This window comes from Chelonoidis abingdonii, chromosome 2 (genome assembly GCF_003597395.2).
Source record: "Chelonoidis abingdonii isolate Lonesome George chromosome 2, CheloAbing_2.0, whole genome shotgun sequence".
Lineage (NCBI taxonomy): Eukaryota > Metazoa > Chordata > Testudines > Testudinidae > Chelonoidis > Chelonoidis abingdonii.
Window position 1 is genome coordinate 5629631 of NC_133770.1, and position 22953 is coordinate 5652583.

Consider the following 22953-nt stretch of genomic DNA (forward strand, 5'->3'; position numbering starts at 1 on the left):
ACCGCAAAGAAGACACATGGGTGCCACATGGGTGCCAGGATCTGTCTGCACAATACTGTGGAATTGGGTTTTACTTAGCACAGCAAAGAAATGGACTAGAAACCGTATTCCAGTGAGCAAAGCACTGCAGGTGTTACCCAAGCTACTTCTATTTCCTGCATTCGCAAAGAAACACATTGCATTTGGGAAGCAAACTGCACTGCCATAACATTCCCAGTGCTGTGTAAGGTGAGAGCAGGAGACCCGTTCTGAATAACCTCAGCACTTAGCTAATTCAGGTAGAAGTACTTTGCTCTAAAAGCAGAATTTATATTACATTTTTATGTACTCAGACATTGTCTAATTAACCCTCCACACTTCAGAGACTCAGTCTAGAGAAATATTATAATCTCCATTGCAGGGAGTTCCAGGCACAGATATGCCATTTATCTTTGTCTCCTCTAACGAAAGCATAACCGAGATAGGAAGGCTATAGTTCTGTGTAGGTAAATCACAGACTGTCCAACACAACAGACACCCCACACACGTGTATAATCACAATGGTGTGTAGTGGTTCTGAGACGTTTGTATTGTGTGTGTGATGGGCAAAGGATGTTTTAAAACCCAAAAAGCCATTTCTAGGGAAAATTCATGCAAAAATTATTTATATCAGTGATTTGCATCACAGCAGCCCCTGTTCAGGGCCGGTATCAGAGTCCCATTGCGCCAAGCCACCATAAACAGGAATGAAGCCTGGAGTTGGCTGGTAGCCACCATTGATGAGGACAGTCTTTAAATCAGCCTGTACTAGTATGGCCCCACAGTCCCCTTTAAAACCAACCTGTTTAAAAGCCCTTCATGCAGACTAGGGTCTCTCATTAGCTGAAGGCTTCAGGAGGACACACAGAGCTCTACGGAAACAAGTGGGGATTCTGAAATCTGAGGCATTTTGATCTCTGTGCTCTGGATCCTCCGAACTTTGGAAAGCAGAGTTCAATGCCTGTAGGTGCATCTCCCTGTTTTCCAGGAAGACAGCTGGGGAGTTGTGGAGGAGCCTGCAGCATGGCACGGTTGTGGACCGTATGAGCAGGGAGAATTGCATTGAAATCAATACTGGCTGGTCCTGGAGGAGGGCTGGATTCCAGGAGAGATGGTGGGACACAGGGAAGATGTGCTGGCTGATATGAAGAAGGCAGCTTCCTCCAGCTCGGGAGACAAAAAAAAAGAATGGGCATACATGGAAGATATGTCAGTGAGATCTGGAGAAAGAGCTGCTTGAGGGACTTGTACTGCCATGAGGGATAAATTCTGGTCAGTTTGCCCAAGGCCAGATTGTGTGTCAGACAGGGGAGCCTGTGCTCCGTGCTCGAGGATTTCATTGTAGTGCAGATACACTGGTAACCAGGGCTGGCTCTCCAGGCACCAGCTCAGCAAGAAGGTGCTTGGGGCGGCAAGGGGAAGGGGCGGCACGTCGGGCTCTTCAACGGCAGGTTCTCCGTCCCTCTCGGAGGGAAGGACGCTGCTGCCGAATTGCCACCGAAGAAGAAAGCGGCACAGTGGAGCTGCTGCAATGGCGATCATGGTTTGGTTTTTTTCCCCTCGCTCATTGGGGCGGTAAAAACCCTGGAGCGCGGCCTGCTGTTAACACAGGGCAAACCAAGAAGAACCCCCCCAAATTACATATTAAGCAGGAGTGTGGGATAAGCAGGGGTTCAGTGATCAGGTTTGTTTCTAGAGAGCTGCACGGAGAAAGCACAGAGACATTGACAGATACAAGAGAACATCTTGTTAAACGCACTTTCTTTAAGAAGGAGACTGCAAACGTTTGCAGGCCCTTGGCTGAGCAGTGCTAAACCTTAGGACTGCAACAGAGCTGCAAGGGGACTCTCAGAGCAACCACTATTCAATAGAGTGCCAGAAGATAAAGACCAGGAGCTGAATTCTTCACTGCCATGAGCCTCAGGCTTCTTATTTCATATGACACTAGCACCTGCACATACCAACCAAGATCAGTTATGCTAAGAGCTGTACACACACATAAGGCAGGAGAATAATTGCCCTTACGAGTGTTCACTCTAAACAGGCCAGACGGATGAAGAGTGGGATCCCTAGTCACAGATGGGGAACTGAGCCTCAGACGGATAAAGTGACTTGCTGGAAGTCACACATGGAGTTGACAGAGCTTGCAAACTCATGGCCAAATTCAGTCATCAAAATCCAAACTGTGACCAAGTACAAGTCTGCTTCAAGCTATACCCCAGGGGGACACATGCAAGAGGCTCTCCCTTGGCTGACAGGGAAATTTCAGCTGGACAAAATATGATTTTGTGATTACGGTTTTACAATCATTATTATAAGTACTTTAAATTTTATCGAGGTAGAAGGATCAGATGAGCTAACAGGGGAGTGTTATAAGACACGTCAAGAATTTCTAGCATTTCAGCAACTGACTGATAAAGAAGTAAGTGGTCCGAGCGCACTGCCACCCAACCCCACGTGGCACAGCACCAGCTTTAATTCACATGCCGCACAGGGAGGGATGGAATTGTCAGTTACAAACTCCGTCCGTCCTGCCTGGATTACAAAACTGTAGCTAAACGGTCAGCCAGAATGTGCAAGAAATGAGCTGAAGAAAGAATCCTGAGACTTCCTGTTCGCATCCCGCAGCAGAATCCTGATGAAGGGGGCTTCACAGCCAACAATATCCGCCACACTGTTCACTGTGTTTTGTGTAGGAGGGAAAGTATTGCAAGGGCCCCACTCTGGACACAGAGAACGTGCTCTAATCACATAAAAAGAAGTGGTCTGACTCATTGATTGGTGTGCTTGACAGAACTACAGGACCAGTAGATGAAGAGGAAGTGGTTGATGGGATATAACTGGCTTTTGGTAACACACCTGCCCTCTGAGCATCAGGCCCAATTCAGGATCTCAAATCGGATGCCCAGTTACGAGGCACAAAAGCTCACCAGCCACGTTCTAAAATCCTGGCCCATGGCTAACAGAAATGCTCACACCTTTGTACTCCAGCTGGCTCTGCAGAGCAGAAGCTGGATTCTGTTACTTCTCTTGCATCACCAACAGCAGGTTGTTTACTGCGTTCCCACGATGAGGCAGGAGAAGGAAAAGCAGGGCTTGAGCTTCAGAGCAAAGCTCGGTTTGCAGGACTGACAGCTAGGGAAATGACCATTGTTTAATGACAGGCTTGTTCCCCTCTGGTCGCAGTGAGGTCAGTGGAAGTTGAGGGCACTCAGCCCCACACAGGAGTGCTCAGAGTGGTACCTGATCAGGCCCCAAAAGGAGGAAACTTGAGGCCCGATCCTGCAAACATTAGCACACGCAAGTAACTTCTGCAAGACAGGAACATACATATGGAAACTGCAGTGAGGCAATAAGCCCTGGAATTCCAGGACCTCACTTGGACCGTGTTATTTCTAACCAGAATCGCACTTTCAGGAATTAGAGCACAATGAAAATCCAGTCACTCAGTGTTTGTGTAAGAGAAAGACAGGAGATGGGGGAAGAATTGCAAGATTCCAATTATTTGTTCTGAACCTACTTACTGATGGAGAGACTATGAAGCGCAGATCCTGCATCTGGTGCACATTCAGCTTCACTTGCGACAATGGAGCTGCAACCAGATCTAGCCCATGGCAATGTAAAGTTGCATTCCTGCATTAATGTTTTTGAACTGCCATTTGAAATATGTAAGGCCCTAGACAGCAGCATGAGAATGATTATCAATAACTTTTGACATCAGTAAGATTAGAGCAATCACGGTTCTCAAACGATGGGGCAGGGCCTGAAAAGGGAGGCGTGGGAATGTGTCAAGGGAGATGTGATGGAGTAAGGGGCTGTCTGTGTGGGGAATGGGCGAGAGCAGGGGATGTCTTTAGGTGAGGGACAGGATTTCTTTTAAGCCTGTAACCTGAGCCCGGCACGGGCGAAGGGGGTGAGCACCTTTGCGGAGGAGAGGGGAGCGACAAAGGGATCGCGCCGGCAGGGAAGGAGAGGCAGAGAAGTTTGGGTTTGGGGCTGTGAGAGCGGAAATTCAGGGGTCTCCTAGCTGGGAATCCAAGCACCCTGAACTGCCCCAGAAAGGACTGGATGGAAGAAGTCCTGACTGTGCCTGCAAGCTCTGCTGTAAACCTGGCATTCCTGTTGGTCCAATAAACCTTCCTGTTTTACTGGCTGGATATAAAAGTCACTGTGGGATTCCAGGAAGAGGGGTGCAGGGCCGGAACCCCAGACTCCACGCCAGGAGGCAGGAGGCTGTGGTGCTTTTTTTTTTCCTTTTTGGAAGAGCTCTGGCTGTTAGCCCTGTGTCCGCCAGGGCTGTGAGAGGGGAAGAAAAGGGAACAGGGTGGAGTTACCTGCCACTCTGGGGCTGAACAGCCAGAGCCCCGCTTCCCAGGATCGGCAGTTACCCGAGCAGATTGCCCGCCCGTCGGAGCAATAGCTGTAATACAATAGAAATAGAATTAACAGGCCAACAGTGGAGCCTGGTGCCTTGCTGCTGACAGTGAATGCTGGCAGTTTCATTCAGGTTCATGCAGGCAGAGAAGGTTTCCATTTGAATTATACTCTGAAGCCAATTCAAGGGCAGGGAACATCTTAAATCTGTATTTTAAGGTTCAGTTCAAGCTTATGTTCCTTTTTAACGTGCTCTGACAAAGTGGTTGTGCCTCAAAAGCTGGGGCATTCCCTTGCTCAGCCAGAGCTTGCTTCCCTCTGCATATGCAGATCAGAGCTGTCTTGATTGGCCAAGGTTTTGGAGAGAGACAAGTGACTTCAGGTGCCCAATTTGAGATACGAGCTATTAGAAGGGGTCGATTCCAGAACATTGCTGAGCAACCTGCCCTCGTGAGCATGCAAGTGCCCCATGATCAGAATCTCAAATCGGAGCGCCAGTTACGAGGCACATAAACTCACCAGCCACGTTCTAAAATCCTGGCCCATTTGGCTAACAGAACATGCTCACACCTTTCTACTCCAGCAGGCTCTGCAGAGCGGGAGCTGGATTCTGTTCCTTCTCTTGCAGCCATCGAAACAGCAGGTTGTTTACTCGCGTTCCCGACGATGAGGCAGGAGAAGGAAAAGCAGGCTTTGAGCTTTAGAGCAAAGTTCGATTTGCAGGACTGACAGCTAGGGAAATGACCGATTGTTTAATGACAGCTTGTTCCCCTCTGGTCGCAAGTGAGGTCAGTGGAAGTTGAGGGCACTCAGCCCCAAGCACAAGAGTGCTCAGAGTGGGTACCTGATCAGGCCCCAAAAGGAGGACACTTTGGGGCCCGATCCTGCAAACATTGGCACACGCACAGTAACTTCTGCCAAGACAAGGAAGCTACATATGGAAAATTGCAGTGAGGCAATAAGCCCTGGAATTCCAGGACCTCACTTGGACGCATGTTATTCTAACCAGAATCGCACTTTCAGGAATTAGAGCACATAGAAAATCCAGTCACTCAGTGTTTGTGTAAGAGAAAGACAGGAGAGGGGGAAGAAATGCAAGATTCCAATTATTTGTTCTGAACCTACTGATGGAGAGACATGAGCCAGACCTGCATCTGGTGCACATCAGCTTCACTTGCGGACAATGGAGTGTGCACCCAGATCTAGCCCATGGCATATAAAGTTGCATTCCTGCAATCAATGTTTGAAATGCATTTGAAATATGTAAGGCCCTAGACAGCAGCTGAGAATGATTATCAATAACTTATGATGACGCAGTACACTAGAGCAAATGGTTCTCAAAACGACGGGCGGACTCGCAAGGGAGGTGTGGGAATGTGTCAAGGGAGGCGTGAACTGGGTGTTTTGTTTTTTTTTCTTTTAGGAAAGAGCTCTGGCTTGTTAGCCCTAGTAGGACGATGGCTTGAGAGGGGCATTAAATGGGAACAGAATGGAGTCCTGCCACTTCTGGGGCTGACAGCCAGAGCCCCAAACCTCCCCCGGGGCAGTCACCAATCCGATTCCTGCTTGCAGGGCAATGACTGTAATACAATATAAATATGCAATTACACGGGCCAAAGTGGAGCCTGGTGCCTTGCTGCTGACAGTGGAAAGTTTATTTTTGTTCTTTCATTGAATTTTCTTAGGGACGTGTCTTTCAAAAACTATCCAATCACTGACCTTCTCTGTGAAAGAGACAGTGTGCTGGTATCAGAGAAACGCGACCCCAACCAGTGTGAATTCAAGAAGACGGGGTAAGGATCAACCTGCTGCAGGGAGACACCTCCCTGCCACCTTAAGTGACCAATAGCATCTGTCAGGTCCCAAAGCCTCACAGAAAATGTGTATTTCCAGCAAGAAACATAAAGGAAGGAAAGGGGGTCAGGGACAGGGCCCTTTCCGCAGTAGCCTGTTTACTGATCCTCACATCAATTCACAAACAACATCCCATGCCATTCCTCCAACCCCTAGATTATAGGACTGAATGGTTTTTAAATCTCTGGTTTTCTGTTGTCAGCTGTTGCTACTGGGGGAACCGGGGAACCCTCACTGAAGCACAAGGAGAAGGGGATGCAGTTTGTGTAAAATCTATCTGTGGTACACTAGCATTTTACGATGTCCGTAATGAGATCAAGGCCCCATGGTGTCAGGTGCTGCACAAACACACACGTCCCCTGCCCGCCGCCAAAAGTGTTCACAGTCGAAAAAGACCAGATCGAAGAAAGGTGGCCGAGGGGGAGTGCGTCTTATCCCGGGTCACCTGTGGGCGTGAATGTTCAAACTTGCTCAAGGTCACACACCAGGGACAGTGGGCAGAGAGGAGAATTCAACCAGTTCTCCTGAATGGCCCCTCTTCACGCAGCTGGAGCACACACAAGAATCGCACAGTGACTGCTTGCCCAAAGTAAGGGAACATGGGCTGGCTTCTAGCCATTTCACTGCCCCAAGCACGGCAGCAAGCCGCAGGGGGACGGTCTGGCCGCGTTGCCGGTCGCCAGCGGGTCCGGCGCGTACCTCCCGGCAGGCGTGCCTGTCTTGGGACGTCACCACAGAGCTGCATGCCGCCCTCACCAGACGGCAACCGGCAGAGCCCCCGCCCAGCTTTGCCGGCCCCCGGCACCCGGCCGCCCGCCCCCGCCCCCAAGCTCATGTCTTGGCGCGGTGGGCCCTGGAAGCAGGCCTGCGCTAAGGGAACTATTCGAATATTGAGCAAAGTTACTTTACAATGAAAGCTCCATAGGGCAGGGACCATCTTTCTGGTCTGTGTTCGTACAGCTCCTCGCACAATGAGGTCCTGATCCACTGTGATGTCCAAACCAGGCTCGGAAGGCTGAGGGCTGCCAACCTTCTGCTGAACTGTGAAACAACCACATTGGGAAGCCAGGTCTCCACCCTGCGAGTGGCCTGCGAACGGTAGCACTCCCCTGACAGTAAGGAAATGCTGAGGCTTTCTTTCTCTCCCTTGGCAACTGGCTGGTCAAAGACTGCTCTGGATTTTTCTCCACGGAACAGGACCCCCCTTCCGTCATTATCAAATGTGAGGAGGCGTCTGAGAAGGTGAGTGGCCTAGACAGTCTCCTCTCTGCTCACGGCTGGGCTGACGCAGGGTTAAGGGTTTCCCTCGCTGAGATCCTGGCCAGGTATTTCACACAGACCAAGTGTCCCCAGAACAAGTGTCCAGCTCATCTGCTGGCAGTGAGCTGGCAAAGGCCTCCTGCCCCATGAGCCTGGAGGTGGAACTTACAGCCTCCAGCAGAATCGTAGGGAGCAAATTCTAATCTCACTGAGATACATGAGAAACCTAAAGCTCCATACGGTGCCTGGGAGCAGGGAAAGGACAGGGGGGCTGGGGAGGCTCCTCACCACCTGCCTTTGTCTGGCAGTGACATTTACAAACGTTGTACAATGCAGACACTGAATGGCCCCTGGTCCCACACCCCAGACAAAAGGCCCCAGTATGGCCCCTCCTTCTTATCCTAGAACAGGGACCTGTCCAAGGTGGGCGTACGGGTTACAGACAGCAAAGGGGGAGGGGATAAAGTCTGTGTTTATAATCCTGTGCCTTCAATGGCACGGCCTTTGCACCCTGTCACTCCAGCAGGCAAGCTCCTGCCCCTCCCTCAGAGTCACCGAGCGATGTCACCCTCTGTCAAGAGCCCAGCGGTTACACTCACTCCTGAGGGCTACTCCTCTCCCCCACTAGCCACCTAGGCCCACAGTGACACTGGTCGGATGACCTGTGCTGCTCCAGAGAGGCCATGTGCTCCTGGGGAGAGGGCACTGGATTGGGACTCAGGAGACCTGGGCTCTACTCCGTGCTCTGTTACTGACCAGCTGTGTGACCCCAGCCATGTCACACTGTCACCCCCTCACCCTTTACCCCTCTGTCTGTCTAGACTGTAAGCCCCATGGGGCAGAGCCTGTCTCCCACTGTGCATGTGTACAGCGATTACCACAGCCCTGATCAAAGTTGGGGCCTCTAGTCATTGCTAATAGCAAATGAAACAAGAGAGAACAAAGTAACAGTCCCTGAGCTGCAGGAGATGGGTTCAGTCTGAGTGGAGATTCTGACCCTGACCCCTTTTCTCTCTAGCCTAATGTCGTCACACGGGGCCGCTGGAAAAGATTCTTGAGAGGAACTGGCAAGTTTGTTCGTCGACATGCTTGGGACATCATTGCTATTGCTACCAGTATATTTGACTAACAAGATCCAGAGATAGAGAAGATGAAAGCAAGCCAATGCTGCCAGACCCATCTGTGCCACCATTTCTCCTTCACTGGAAGCACCATCGGAAGCAAGGCTTATAACAATCTGAACAGCTTCAAAGCATCTGCTTCTACCTACTGCTTCGCCACTCTTGCAGTGCTGCTCACCTGGGCTCCTCTGCATAATAAATTGCCATTCTGCAAACCTATACTGTAGCCCTCTGCTTCCATATTGTGGGAGGAGATTGGGGACATGAACCGGAATGAATCACTTGGCAGTTCTGCTGGCCAATGAAAGACCCAGAGTAAGAGTCACATGCCATCCTCCTTAAACTCCTTAAAGAGATCCATCCACTGCCCAATTGCAGTTGAGATCCAGACACTATCTGGCCCAACTTGTTTTAAAAAGTGACTAACAATTTGGGTGCCCAACACAGGATGCCCCCAACAGGGGCCTTGGTTTTCCGGCAAGGTGCTGAGCAACTTCCCTCCAAAAATGTGGCCCCTTCAAAGATCTCTCTTAAATTTGGAGACAACCAAAATATCAATGCGTCACTTTGGAAAATATAGGATTCAGGGCCTGTAATGCTTTAGAAACCCTAAGGGAATGGGTTTAAATAGCAGCATGGCAAGCGCAATGGCTTCAGCCAACTAAGGATATTAATGTGGCGTTAAACCGGCCATAGAGAAGGAATGCCTGGCACATGGTGTGGGGCCTTAAAATAACGCAAGACCAGCCGTATCTGTTGGCGGCACTTTACTGTGTACACTGATCATTCCGCCCTGCCGTGGCTTCCCCAGATAAAAGGGGCTAATGCTAAGCCTCCTGAGATGGAGCCTGCTCCCCCAGGGTTATTGAACATGGCGGTGGTCCATGGGAGGGGAAGCTGGCCAATGTTATAGCCGATGCTTTATCACCTGGGCGTGGCCCTCAACCTCTCCAGGTCACTGACTGAGAAAGGGCCGGCTCTAGGCAACGCAGTGTCCCAAGCCTGTGCTGCGGGTACGGCCCTTTTCCAAGGAGCGGCACCCCGGCTCTTCTGGTGCAGCATCTTTCAGGGGCAAGCATTCTGGCTTTTGTTGTTGTTGTTTGTTGCTTCCGGCGGCAGCACTCAGGCTTTTTTTTTTTAAGCCTGAGGCAGCAATAAACCCTGGAGCCGACGCCTGTGGATTAAAGTGACCCCGCTCAGTTCAGGAGCTCAAAGGGGGACGGGGGGGCGGGAGATGTGACAAAGGCAGGGGGGTTTCTTGTTGTTTTCAAATGATTTGCATGCAGGAGGGTATTGAGACTCAGTTTCCCTGGGTCATTACTGGGTTAATGATGGTGGTGGGAGAGCGAGTGTGTTGTTACAAGAGGGCCAGCGAAAATGGCCTGGAGAATGGAGACCCCAGCAACTGGTGACCCAGGAGACCCAGCTCAGGAGTCACAGCCGGTTCTGGGCCAGTTGCAGAGGACAATGGGCATATGTGGAGAGAGGTCCCTGGTTGACCTGATCTGACCAGAGGGGAAACAAAGGATGGATGAGAGGAGGCAAGCTGAAAGAAGAGGAGGACCTGGAGGCCTCTTTCCTGGGACCAGAAAGACAAAGACAGATGAGAGACTTGGGGGAGCGGTGATATCAGATGCCCAGCTGGACGGAGGGGTTCTGGGCTGGGAGAAAGAGAGGCAGCCAGAGGCGCCACCTTTGAGCCCTGGAGAGACCTTAGATGTATTGCTGCTGAAGGATCTAGGCCTGAGGCCCTGAGAGTTTCCTATGCCTGTTGTTCAGATGCTCAATAAACCCTTCGGTTTTTACGCTTTCTGAGAGTCACTCCAGTCTAGAGATCAGGCGTTGCCATTATTTTCACTCTTGTTGTGGAGGCCCCAGAGCGTCCAGGGTGATTAGACTCCCTGAGGGGGCCCACACAAAAGGCAGGCTGCTGCTGAGGCTTAGAGAGGTGCAGTTTCCAGAGGCAGAGGGCCTACGGCCTAACCCCAGAGGGAAAAGTGACCCCTGAGAAAGGTGTCACGCTGAAGGGGCGTCCTGCCAGGGACCATACAGAGCCGAGGAGAGCACTGAGTCCTTTGAGTCCATGACAAGAGGCCAATATGGCTGCTACTCAGCGTTCTCTTTAGTGACCTCAAATCATAGTGAGTGCGAATCATGACAAATGCTAAGGCATGGTAGAAAATGAACACCCAATATGTAGAGACAAAACCAGGAATGCTAAGACACAACATGTCACACCGACAAGGGAAAGTGAGTCTGCTATTTTAAGAGGGAGAGAGCTAATAATAGAAACACCAAATGACTGAGGATTCTGATGCTGATTTTACTTCACTCTTCACTAAAGGAGTTGATTGTGACCAGAATGCTTAGCAAGAGGGGAAGGTAACACAAGCCAGAATAGGAAAACAGATTAAATATTGAAATAAGTTAGATGTATTCAAGTGACAAGGCTGCGACACCATTTTCACCTGAGGGTACTAAGGAACTAGCTGAAGCATCTTTGTACCAGTAGCGATTGTCTTCCAGAACTCACGCAGGGCAGGTGGCGGTCCCAGAGGACTCAGAGGGAAAACACGGTTACCTTCTCTTTTAAAAAAAGGGAACCAAAGGAGGACCTGAGGAATCAACAGATAGTCAGCCTAACTTCAATACCTGGATACTCAAACAGACCATTAAACAATCCATGGTGTAAGTGCCTAGAGTAGAATAGCATGATGAGTTAGTAAACAAAATGGATTTGTCAAGAAAACTAATCTGCCAAATCAACTCATTGCTTTTTTTGTAGGCTATTGGCCAGTGTGAGAGTGAAGCAGGACGATATGCTATATCTTAGTTTTAGTTAAAAGCTTTGCACACAGTCCCAACGTGACATTTCATAGAATCATAGAAGATCAAGTTGGAAGGGACCTCAGGAGGTCATTCTAGTCCAAACCCACCTGCTCAAAGCAGACCAACCCCAACATAAAATCATCCCGCCAGGGCTTTGTCAAGCCAGGCCTTAAAAAAACCTCTAAGGAAGGAGATTTCACACCAGGAAGCGGCCTCTAGACATTTCGCCGCCCCAAGGCCACAGGGCCTCTGCTGGTCGCCAGTCTGCGGCTCCAAGGTGAATCTCCACCCGAAGCCGCAGGACCAGTGAACCCTTCCACAGGCACGCCTGCAGGAGTCCACTGGAGCCCTGCCTGCACCCTCCAGCGCCAGCAAGCACCGCCCCCGCGGCATTGCCCTCCAAGCACGCGCTTGCGCGTGCTGGACTGGAGCTCCCCTTGTCCACCACCTTCCTCGTAACCCATTCAGTTGCTTCACCACGCTCCAGTGAAATAGTTTTTCCTAATATCCCAACCCTAAACTCTCCACTGGAACTTGAGCACCATTCGATCCTCGTTCGTCATCTGCCACCACTGAGAACAGCTAGCTCCATCCTCTTTGGCCCCCTTCGAGGCAGTTGAAGCTTGCTATCCAAATCCCCTCTGATCTTCTCTTCTGTGGACTAAATAAGGCCCAGTTCCTCAGCCCTCTCCTCAGTGACGAACTGGGAATGTTCTTAATGTTTCTCTGCTGAATAACTGTGTTGTGCGCTCAGTGTCCCCTATGCAGTTACTTAAGTATTCTAGGTGGTGCGAATAAGGGTGTGTGATTGCTGCAGAGAGGAAAGGGCCCAGTGCACCTAAATGCCTGGCCCTCTGTCTCCTAGCAACTGATGGCCTGGGCCCCTCCTCTGCAAAGGTGCCAGCTGAAGGTGTTGGAGACAAAGAGATCAGGTGACCTCCTGGCCCGGAAAAGGAGCTGAGCAGAGAGGAGGGGCTGGAGGGGGTTGTTAGTCTGGAGCTGGCTGGGGACGAGGAGTTGAAGTGCAGACCTGGGGGTCTGGCTCACTGCCCCCAGAATGGACCGGCCGAGGGGTCCGGTTCGCTGTATCCTACAAGCTCTGTTTTAGACCGGAGTTCCTGTCATCGAATTAAACCTCTGCCTTTTACTGGCTGGCTGAGAGTCACGTTCTGACTGCAAAGTGGGGGGTGCGCAGGACCCTGTGGCTTCCCCAGGACCCCGCTGGGGCGGGCTCGCTCGCTGTGGGAAGCACACGGAGGGGCAGAGGATGCTGAATGCTCCAAGGAGAGACCCATGAGGTGAAGACGTGTGAGCTTCTTGCCCTGAACAAGTCTGCTCCAAGGGAGAGGAGGCTCCCCAAAGTCCTGACTGGCTTGGTGGGCGCAGTTCCAGAGCATCGCCCACTGACTCCGTGACGAATACTCCAGATGTGGCCTCACCAGTCCTGAATAGAGGGGAATAATCACTTCCCTCGATCTGCTGCCAGTGCTCCTACTAATGCAGCCCAATATGCCATTAGCCATCTTGGCAACAAGGGCACACTGCTGACTCATATCCAGCTTTTCGGCCACTGTAATCCCCAGCTCCTTTTCTGCAGAACTGCTGCTTAGCTAGTTGGTTCCCAGTCTGTAGCATTGCATGGGATTCTTCCGTCCTAAGTGCAGGACTCTGCACTTGTCTTTGTTGAACCTCATCAGATTTCTTTTGGCCCAATCCTTCAATTTGTCTAGGTCACCCTGGGCTCTATCCCTACCCTCCAGCGTATCTACCTCTCCCCCCAGCTTAGTGTTATCTGCAAACTTGCTGAGGGTGCAATCCATCCCATCATCCAGATCATTAATAAAGATGTTGAACAAAACCAGCCCCAGGCAACCCCTGGGGCACTTGGCTTGATATCAACTGCCAACTAGACATCAAGCCGTTGATAACTACCCATTGAGCCTGACAATCTAGCCAGCTTTCTATCCACTTTATAGTCCATTCATCCAATCCATACTTTTTTAGCCTGCTGGCAAGATTACTGTTGGAGGCCGTATCAAAAACTTTGCTAAATTCATGACATATCACTTCCACTGCTTTCCCCATATCCACAAAGCCAGTTATCTCATCATACAAAGCAATCAGGTTGGTCAGGAATGACTTGCCCTTGGTGAATCCATGCTGACTGTTCCTGATCACCTTCCTCTCCTCCAAGTGCTTCAAAATGGTTTCCTTGAGGACTTGCTCCATTATTTTTCCAGTGACTGAGGTGAGGCCGACTCGTCTGTACTTCCCTTGATTCTACTTCCCTTTTTTAAAGATGGGCACTGTATTTGCCTTTTTCCAACCATCCGGACCCTCCCCTGATCACCATGACATTTGCATAAGCAAATGAGAGGAATGTGGTTTAGATGAAATACTAAAAGGTGCGTGCAACACTGGTTGAAAAAACATACTAAAAAAGTAGCTATGAATGTTCACGGTCAAACTGGGAGGGTGTATTTAATGGTGCCCCCCAGTGGTCTGTCTGGGTCTATTACTATTCAATATTTTCATTAATGAGGTGGATAATGGAGTGGAGAGCACGTTTATAAAATCTGCAGAGGACACTCAGCTGAGAGGGGTTGCAAGCACTTTGCAGGACAGGATTAAAATTCAAAATCACCTTGATAAATTGGAGAACTTTTCTGAGATCAACAAAATAATACTCAGTAAAGACAAGTGCAACGTTCTACACCAAGGAAGGAAAAATCAAATGCACAAATACATAATGGGGAATGACTGGCTAGCTGGTAATACTGCAGAAATGGATCTGGGGTTACAGGAGATCACAAACTGAATGTGAGCCAATGACGGGATGTTATTTTGAAAAAGCTGAATATCATTCTGGGGTGTCTTAAGAGATATGTCACATGTAAGACCCAGGAGGTAATTGTTCCATTCTACGGGGCACCGGTGAGACCCCAGCGGGAGTGCTGTGTCTGGTTGTGGGTGCCACACTTTAAAAGATCCATGAACAAATTGGAGAAAGACCAGAGGAGAGCAACCAAAATGATAAAAGGTTTAGAAAACCTGATCTCTGAGGAAAAGGGGAAAAAACTGGGCATGTTTAGTCTTGAGAAAAGAAGACTGAGGGGGACCCGATAACAGTCTTCAGATGTGTTAGGACCGTTGTAAAGAGGATGGTGGTCAATTGTTCTCTCCAGGAACCGAAGGTAGTGACACAAAGCAATTGCTTCATCCACAACTAGGGAGAGTTAGGTTAGATATTAGGAAATACTTTCTAACTTAAGGATAGTTTAAGCTCTGGATAATAATTCAGCATAACTGTTTGACTTTGATAACCTTTCCACCCCGCCTCGCTCCTTGCACCTGCAAATTTATGCACACTAAAACATTCAGGGAGCACCCCAGTCTTATGGAGTCATGCAAGGCCAAAGTCTTTCTAACACATCTGCAAAGGTTGGGGACCTTGGAGAGAAGGCCCTGTCGTGTGTTTGCTGGAATCAGAATCCGTTGTCAGTTTAAACTCAGCTCCTATTATACACCAAAGCCTTTCTCTGCTTGTCTCTGGAATCCCAGTTTGAATCATCTATTCAAAACCTCTCCAGAGCAGATACTCTCTAGAATGGTTCAGTTTTAGTGACTCATCTTAATTCACCCCCCGAATCTTTGGTATTCTGGAGGAGTCTGGTACCCCACACCAGGGAATAGGACACAATCCACCGAAGCAATTTCCCGGTTTGAAACACATTGATCCAAGATCCTGCAGGGGTCGCAGTAGCTGTCACACAGTTCTTCTCCCCTCAGCTCTGGGTCTGCTGCTGAGCAGTGATAGTAGTGGCTGCTGTGGCCACAGTGACCCACAACAGGAACATGCGCCTCTCCCCATGCAGTGCTGGGAAGGGTCCCGTCATGTCGCCCACTAGGACACCCCTGAATGTCACTCTGACCTTGGGAATTTTGTTTGTTTTGCACGTGAGGTTTCCCAAAAAGCTGTTGCTTCCTTTGCAGGAATATCTGTTAACAAATGTGCCAGGACTAGCAGAGATGGAACTCAAATCAGCTGGAATCATGAGCTTAGGTTGCACACTGCACATTCACAAGAGTGTACGGCTTTCAGTGTCCAGAGGGCCACAGCCCTTGCAGCTGTGTTCAGGGAACCACTGCCAGGGAGAAATATCTCCACTGCACCACTCTGCTAGTGATCCTGCTGACAAATGTACCCGCATTTCTAGGCCCCAGGTTATAATCACTGGAAACCTCACTGAATGGTACAGGCATAACTTCCATTAAAAATTTTTCAACAGATTTTTCAAGGGGGCACTGTGTTAGGCCAGGAATTTAATTCCATAGGTAGGGTATGATTTTTTCCAATGTTGTGTGACCGGCATGTCTGCCTTGGGAGAGAGAGAGAGAATGTGGTAGGTGAGTGGTTGAGGACAGAAGGCAACTTTTTGCGCTGTGACAAACTTCTCCTCTACCTTGGTGGTCCTGCAACTTCTTGCAGATTTGCTCACCTCAGTGATGCTTCAAACAGTCTGGGTCCCACTCCTCCTGTGTCTGATCAGGAGTTGGGAGGTTTGTGGGGACTCCGGGCCCGCCTTCTACTCTGCTGTTCCAGCCAGGCCCTGTGGATCAGCTGTCTATAGTTGCCTCCTGTAAAGCTGCATGACAGCTACAACTCCTGGCTACTTCCCAGGGGCCCTCCTCAAAACCTCTTTATCCTCACACAGATCTGATGTCTGAAATCATGCTGGTCTCCTAATATCCTCCCAGCAGTACACTCTCTCACACTCAGCTCCTTGCCTTTGCTCCCAGCTCCTCACTCGCATCCCTTTCTCTCTGGCTCCTCCATTGCCTGACTGAGTGAGCTCACTTTTTAAAGCAGGCCGCCTGATTAGCCTGCTTGATTGGCTGAGGTTTCTAATTAATTTAGCTATCTCACTGCTCTCAAGAAAGGTCTTAATTGGCTTCAGGTGCCTTGATTAACTGGAGCACTGCATTTGGTTACCATGGTCTTACAGGGATTTGTTTAGCCTGGGGCTAACATACTGTTTTCAGTATTTACTGTAGCATCTGCCTTGCCATCACAAGCACCATTATAGACTGCTAGACACACTTCTGGGCAACACTCACTTGTCATTATGAACTGACGAACTCTTCATTGAGTTTGACATGTGAGAAGGCACTGGTAAAGCACAACAGGACCCAATGGATTTGGAATTTTTATGGAAAATATCATACTGACGGATAGATGTTTGGTCCAATTGACAGGAGCTGCACAGAAGAAGGTACTTGTGCTAACAATGATGCCATTGTCAGAAGAGGCAGAGATGAGGAGCTTCCAAGGTTTTGCTGAGCAGGAATTTGGAACCACATAAAAATATGTACCTGAAGCGTTGCTGCGACTTCATAGCTTTCATAGTCCTAGTTGTTAAGGCCACCAGGGATCCATTGTGGGCGTCTAGTCCACCTGCTGCAGAAAATAGGACAGGCCAAAGAACCGCAGCAGTCATTTCTGCCTCAACTCTGTAGCTGCCATTTGAGCAAGAGCATCTCTTTAGAAAGAGATCCAGTCTGACTGAAAGTCTGCAAGTGATGGAAATCCAGAACATCCCGAGGTAAATTGTTCCGTGGTCAATACCTTCACTATTAAAAAATGCACCGTATCTCTACTCTGAACCAGTACAAGTGCCAACTTTTAAGCTCAAATCTGCAGTTATGTCTAAAGGACAGACCTGCGCCCACATGGACCGCAAGAAGACACATGGGGTGCCACATGGGTGCCAGGATCTGTCTGCACAATACTGTGGAATTGGGTTTTACTTAGCACAGCAAAGAAATGGACTAGAAACCGTATTCCAGTGAGCAAAGCACTGCAGGTGTTACCCAACTAACTTCTATTTCCTGCATTCGCAAAGAAACACATTGCATTTGGGAAGCAAACTGCACTGCCATAACATTCCCAGTGCTGTGTAAGGTGAGAGCAGTTTGAAAAATCTGGTTTCCTGATTGGTCCTCTGGTCAGGTGTTTGGTTCCCTTTGTTAATCCTTTACAGGTAAAAGAAACATTAACCCTTAGCTATCTGTTTATGACAACTCTCCCAACACTTCAGAGACCCAGTTCTAGAGAAATATTATAATCTCCATTGCAGAGAGTTCCACGCACAGTTATGCCATTTATCTTTGTCTCCTCTAACGAAAGCATAACCCGAGAAAGGAAAGGCGCTTTAGTTCTGTGTAGGGTAAATCACAGACTGTCCAACACAACAGGACACCCCACACACGTGTAAGTCATGATGGGTGTGTAGTGTTCTGAGATATTTGTATTGTGTGTGTGATGCGCACAGGGTGTTTGAAAACCCCAAAGAGCCATTTCTAGGGGAAAATGTATGGCAAAATTATTTATTATCAGTGATTTGCATCACAGCAGCCCCTGTTCAGAGCCAGTATTAGAGTCCCATTGCGCCAAGCACCATAACCAGGAATGAAGCCTGGAGTTGGCTGGTAGCCACCATTGATGAGGACAGTCTTTAAGGCCAGCCTGTACTGAGATGGCCCCAGGGTCCTCTTTAAACCACCTATCTTAAAAGCACTTCATTGCAAACTAGGGGTTTCTCATTAGCTGAAGGCTTCAGGAGGGCACACAAAGTTCTATGAAAACAAGTGGGATTCTTGAAATCCGAGGCTTCGATCTCTGTACTCTGGATCATCCGAACTTTGAAAAGAGAAATCAAGGCCTGTAGGTGCAGCTCCCTCGCTCTTCCAGGAAAGACAGCTGGGGAGTTGTGGAAGAGCCTGCAGCATGGCACGGTTGTGGGGACCGTATGAGTAGTGAGGACTCTATTGGCATCAATACTGGCTGTCCCTGGAGGGAGGGGCTGGATTCCAGGATCTGGAGAGTGGGGGACACAGGGAAGATGTGCTGGCTGGCTATGAAGAAGGCAGCTTTCCTCCAGATCTGGGAGACTTGGCGTACAGGGAAGATATGTCAGTGAGATCTGGAGAAAGAGCTGCTTGAGGGACTTGTACTGCTGCCATGAGGGATAAATGCTGATCAGTTTCCCAAGGCCAGATTGTGTTTCAGACAGAGGAGCCTGTGCTCTGTGCTTGGAGGATTTCATTGTAGTGCAGACACACTGGTAACCAGGGCTGGCTTCAGGCACCAGCTCAGCAAGCACATGCTTGGGGCTGCCAAGGGGAAGGGGCGGCACGTCGAGCTCTTCAGCGGCAGGTCTCTCAGTCCCTCTCGGAGGGAAGGACCTGCTGCCGAATTGCCACCGAAGAAGAAAGCGGCACATTGGAGCTGCCGCTGATGGCGATCATGGCTTTCCCCCTCCCCCGCACTGTTTGGGGCGGCAAAAACCCTGGAGCCGGCCCTGCTGGTAACACAGGGCAAACCAAGAAGAACCCCCTAATTTCAATTAAGCAGGAGTGTTGGGATAAGCAGGGTTCAGTGATCAGGTTTGTACTAGAGAGCTGAATGGAGAAAGCACATAGACATCTGACAGATAAGAGAACATCTTGTTACAGATGCACTTTCAAGAGGGAGACTGCAAATGTTTGCAGGCCCCTTGGCTGAGCAGTGCTAGACCTTAGGACTGCAACAGAGCTGCAAGGGGACTCTCAGAGCAACCACTATTCAATAGAGTGCCAGAAGATAAAGAGCAGGAGTTGAATTCTTCACTGCCATGTGCCTCAGGCTTCTTATTTCGTATGACACTAGCACCTACACATACCAACCAAGATCAGTTATGCTAAGAGCTGTACACGCACATAGGACAGGAGAATCATTGCCCTGACGAGTGTTCACTCTAAACAGGCCAGACGGACCAAGAGTGGGATCCCTAGTCACAGATGGGGAACTGAGCCTCAGACAGATAAAGTGACTTGCTGGAAGTCACACAGGAGTTTGCAAACTAAGGCAAATCAGTCATCTAAAATCCAAACTGTGACCAGGTACAAGTCGCATCAAGCCTATACCCCAGAGGGGCACCATGCCAAGAGGCTCTCCATAGGTTGAGAGGAAAATTCAGCGCTGGACAAAATAATGAGTTGGTGATCACGGTTTACAAATCGTTAAATAAGTAAATTAAATTTTATCAAGGTACAAGGATCAGATGATGCTAACGGGAGTTTATAAGACACTTCCAAGAATTTCAGCATTCAGCAACTGATGATAAAGAAGTAATGTGGTCCGAGCGCCACGGCCAGCCAACCCCCCCGTCGGCACAGCACCAGCTTTAATTCAATACCGCACAGGGAGGGATGGAATTGGCCGGTTACAAAACCCCCGCCGTCCTGCCTGGAACAAACCGTAGCTAAACGATAAGCCAGAAATAATGCAAGAAATGAGCTGAAGAAAGAAATCCCTGAGACTTCCGTTCGCATTCGCCCGCAGCAGAATCCGATGAACGGGGGCTCACAGCCAGCAATACACCACACTGTTCACGGTTTGTTGTAGAAGGGAAAAAGTTATTGCGAGGGCCACATCTCGGAACACAGAGAACGTGGCTCTAACACATAGAAGCGGTCGACTCTTTGATTGCTGTGCTTGACAGAACTGCCAGGACTCAAGTGGGAATGAAGAGGAATGTGGCGAATGGATTAAATGTGCTTTTGGTAACATATCTAAGACAGCGTCTCATGAAAGTCTGACTCGCAATTAATTCTAGTTTTCTTTGGGCAAGGGACACAGCAGAGCAGTAAAATTGGGCCATCTGTGAATACAGGATGCAGGAAAAAGGGCAGCAGCCACAAAGGACTAACCCCATGAGAGGGGGATACATTTCTAAAGGGGGCTGAGGAGTATGACCTAAGGAGCAATGGAATAACATTAAAAGGGACGGGTTTACGGGACTCATAGAAGTTTCATGATAGCAAGAGCTCTCAGCTTATAACAGGTCTTTCCTATTTGACATGGGGGAGCCCCCACTGCTAAGGGGATAAAAAGAGCAGGTGGCCTGTCAGAGCAGTTCAATGTGTGGTTATCCAGTCCTCCATTGTCGATGAACTGTACGTTCCCCTTGGATTTAGTGGTGGCACCATCAAATCCAATGACCTGGACCTACTGACTGGCTCTAGGGGAATGCGTGTTGTGTGATTTCTGGACTGAGAGCTGTGGGGTAAAGCTCTGGTTGTCTGGACTTTAGGGGACAGGTCTTCTATTGGTGTAAATCAGCAGAGAACCATGAAAGCCAGTGGAGCTATGGCAACTTATACCAGCTGCGGATCTGGCCCAACAGAATTAAGACACGTAGCTCTGCCTTTCCCAGCGCAGAGGCCGGCTCTAGATACCCCCTATCCACCACCATAGCTTGTTTTGCAATTGGTGCACATGATTTCAGCAATTTCTTTGAAAAGATCCTCCTTTTCCTCTGACCGACCTCCCCCCTGTTCCTGTCCTGGAGGGTGACCAATGGAAACGTCCTGCAGATGGATGGGGAAAAGCCACCCGTTAAGGGAGGACCCAAGCAGGTAGCCAATGAGGCATTAGCCCACACGGAGGAGGCAGTGTATAAAAGGGCTTCTTCCGGGGAGAGACTGGGCTGCCCACCCAGCTCTCACTGAATGCCACAGGGCACAGGATGGAGACCTGCCTGAAAGTCTTGCTGCTCATCGGGGTGGTCACAGCAGCTCCCACACCACCACCATCCCCTCTGCCAAGCCACGAGGCTGCGGTTTTAGCTGCAGTTCAAATCTACAACCAAGAGCCAGGCACAACACTGGCCTATCGGCTCCTGGAAGCTCAGCCGCAGCCAGACTGGGTGAGTGACCTGGGGAATAACTTTGTGGCCTGTGTATATTCGATGCCGCTTGAGCTCATAGAGCAGGTCAATGGAAATCGCTGCCTCTGATGCTAGACTCCTGTACCTACAGTCTGGTATTTTCACCCTTGCTGTTATTATTCAGGGCTGATTTCTGGTGGTGTCATGAAAGACAGTTCCTGTTCACAATCCAAGTAGGCAGAGGATGGGGAAGGAGAACAACAGGGAATTTATCGACAAGCCGGCTGGAGTCACTGAAAGCAGCATGGCCAAAATTGGTTCTAAAGAGGGAGTGAAATATGTGCAGGGACGGGTAGCAGCCAGACAGCTATTTCCCTGTATTACCACACAGCAGCTTCCTGGTCTCATTGCAGAGGAAGGGCCTGACCCCAGCAGTTCATTCAGATTCAGCAGGCAGAGAAGGTTTCCATTTGAATTATACTCTGAGCAATTCAGGGCAGGGACCATCTTAATCTGTATTTGTACAGCACCTGGCACAAAGGGGGTGACCAGACACAAGTGTTCAAAGAGAATGAGTCCAAGCCCAAAAAAATCATGGGATTGGTTTACAGTTCTTCAATTTTTTTAAAATAATACTTTTGTTTTCTTTTGTTTTTTTCTGTCTGGGTTCTGAGCCTTTACAAATAAATACTGGTTGATCATTGAAGGCTTGGATTTCTGAAGATTTAAAAAGGTTTCAGAAGAGAAATTCTTTGAATTCAGTGCCCTCCCTGGGTCCCCTTGCGCAGATAATTCAAATTTAGCAGTGTGTAGAAGCCAGATTTAATTTAAAGACATTTGATAGTCCCTTATTGCCATTATTTATCAAGTGGTAACAAAATGCTGGGCACTATTCTTCCCGGAGGGACCTAATTGAGATACTATTTATATCCCAGGAGCATTAGAGGTTCAAGCCAAGACCACAGCCCTAGTTTGCTAGGTGCTGTACAAATACATAGCAAGAGACAGTTCCTGCCAAAACTTTACAATCTAAATAGACAAGACAAAGGGTGGAGAAAGGACATATTATTATCTGTGTTTTAGGGGGGAAACTGAGGCACAGAGCAATACCTGGCAATCAAAATCTGCATACACTAACCTATGTTCTAATGTATGTAATTTTTCATTAATGCCCTGTTTACTGACACCTATGCTGACTGGAAAAGTTGCCTGAGTTACTTTTAATATTCAGTTCAAGCTTATGTTCCTTTTTAACTGCTCTGAAAAGTGAGTGTGCCCCAAACTGGCATCCCCTTGCTCAGCAGAGCTGCTCCCTCTGTGTATGCGATCAGAGCTGTTGGCCAAGGGCTTTGAAAGTGACAAATGATTTCAGGTGCCCAACTTGAAACACTATTAAAGGGTCTGATTTCCAGAACTTGCTGAGCACCTGCTATCTTAAGCATTCCCAATTCTGGACCTTAGCGTCAGAAATCTGGGTGCCTGTATGAACTCCTCTAAGCTTAATTACTAGCTCAGATTTGATCTCACTGCCACCAGCCAAGTGATTTCCAGGACTTGGCTCCCTCTCTGGTCTCCCAAAATCTTCTCTGGGGGACCCCAAGACTCAGAAGCCGAGTCTTACCACACAGGGAAATAACCCACTTCCCTTCCCCCTCTCTCTCCTACCCAGACTTTTCTCTCTGGGCTAACCTGAGAGTTACTGATGCAATCTCTTTACATCACAATACCAAGAAGCATGTCTCCTCTATTCCACAAAGAGACAAACCCCAAATACAAGGAAACAGAAA

General features: G+C 49.1%; 1 protein-coding gene and 1 pseudogene across 1 annotated transcript in view; both read left to right on the plus strand.

The window, feature by feature from the left end:
• LOC116836148 (cathelicidin-2-like) overlaps positions 1–8635 on the plus strand; it is a 30284-nt pseudogene extending 21649 nt beyond the window's left edge.
• A 12390-nt stretch (positions 8636–21025) lies between these two features.
• LOC116822644 (uncharacterized) overlaps positions 21026–22953 on the plus strand; it is a 93225-nt gene continuing 91297 nt past the window's right edge. The window contains exon 1 of the mRNA XM_075061932.1: positions 21026–21205. Within this exon, the coding sequence (XP_074918033.1) occupies positions 21026–21205 (180 nt within the window). The remainder of the gene's footprint in view (positions 21206–22953) is intronic.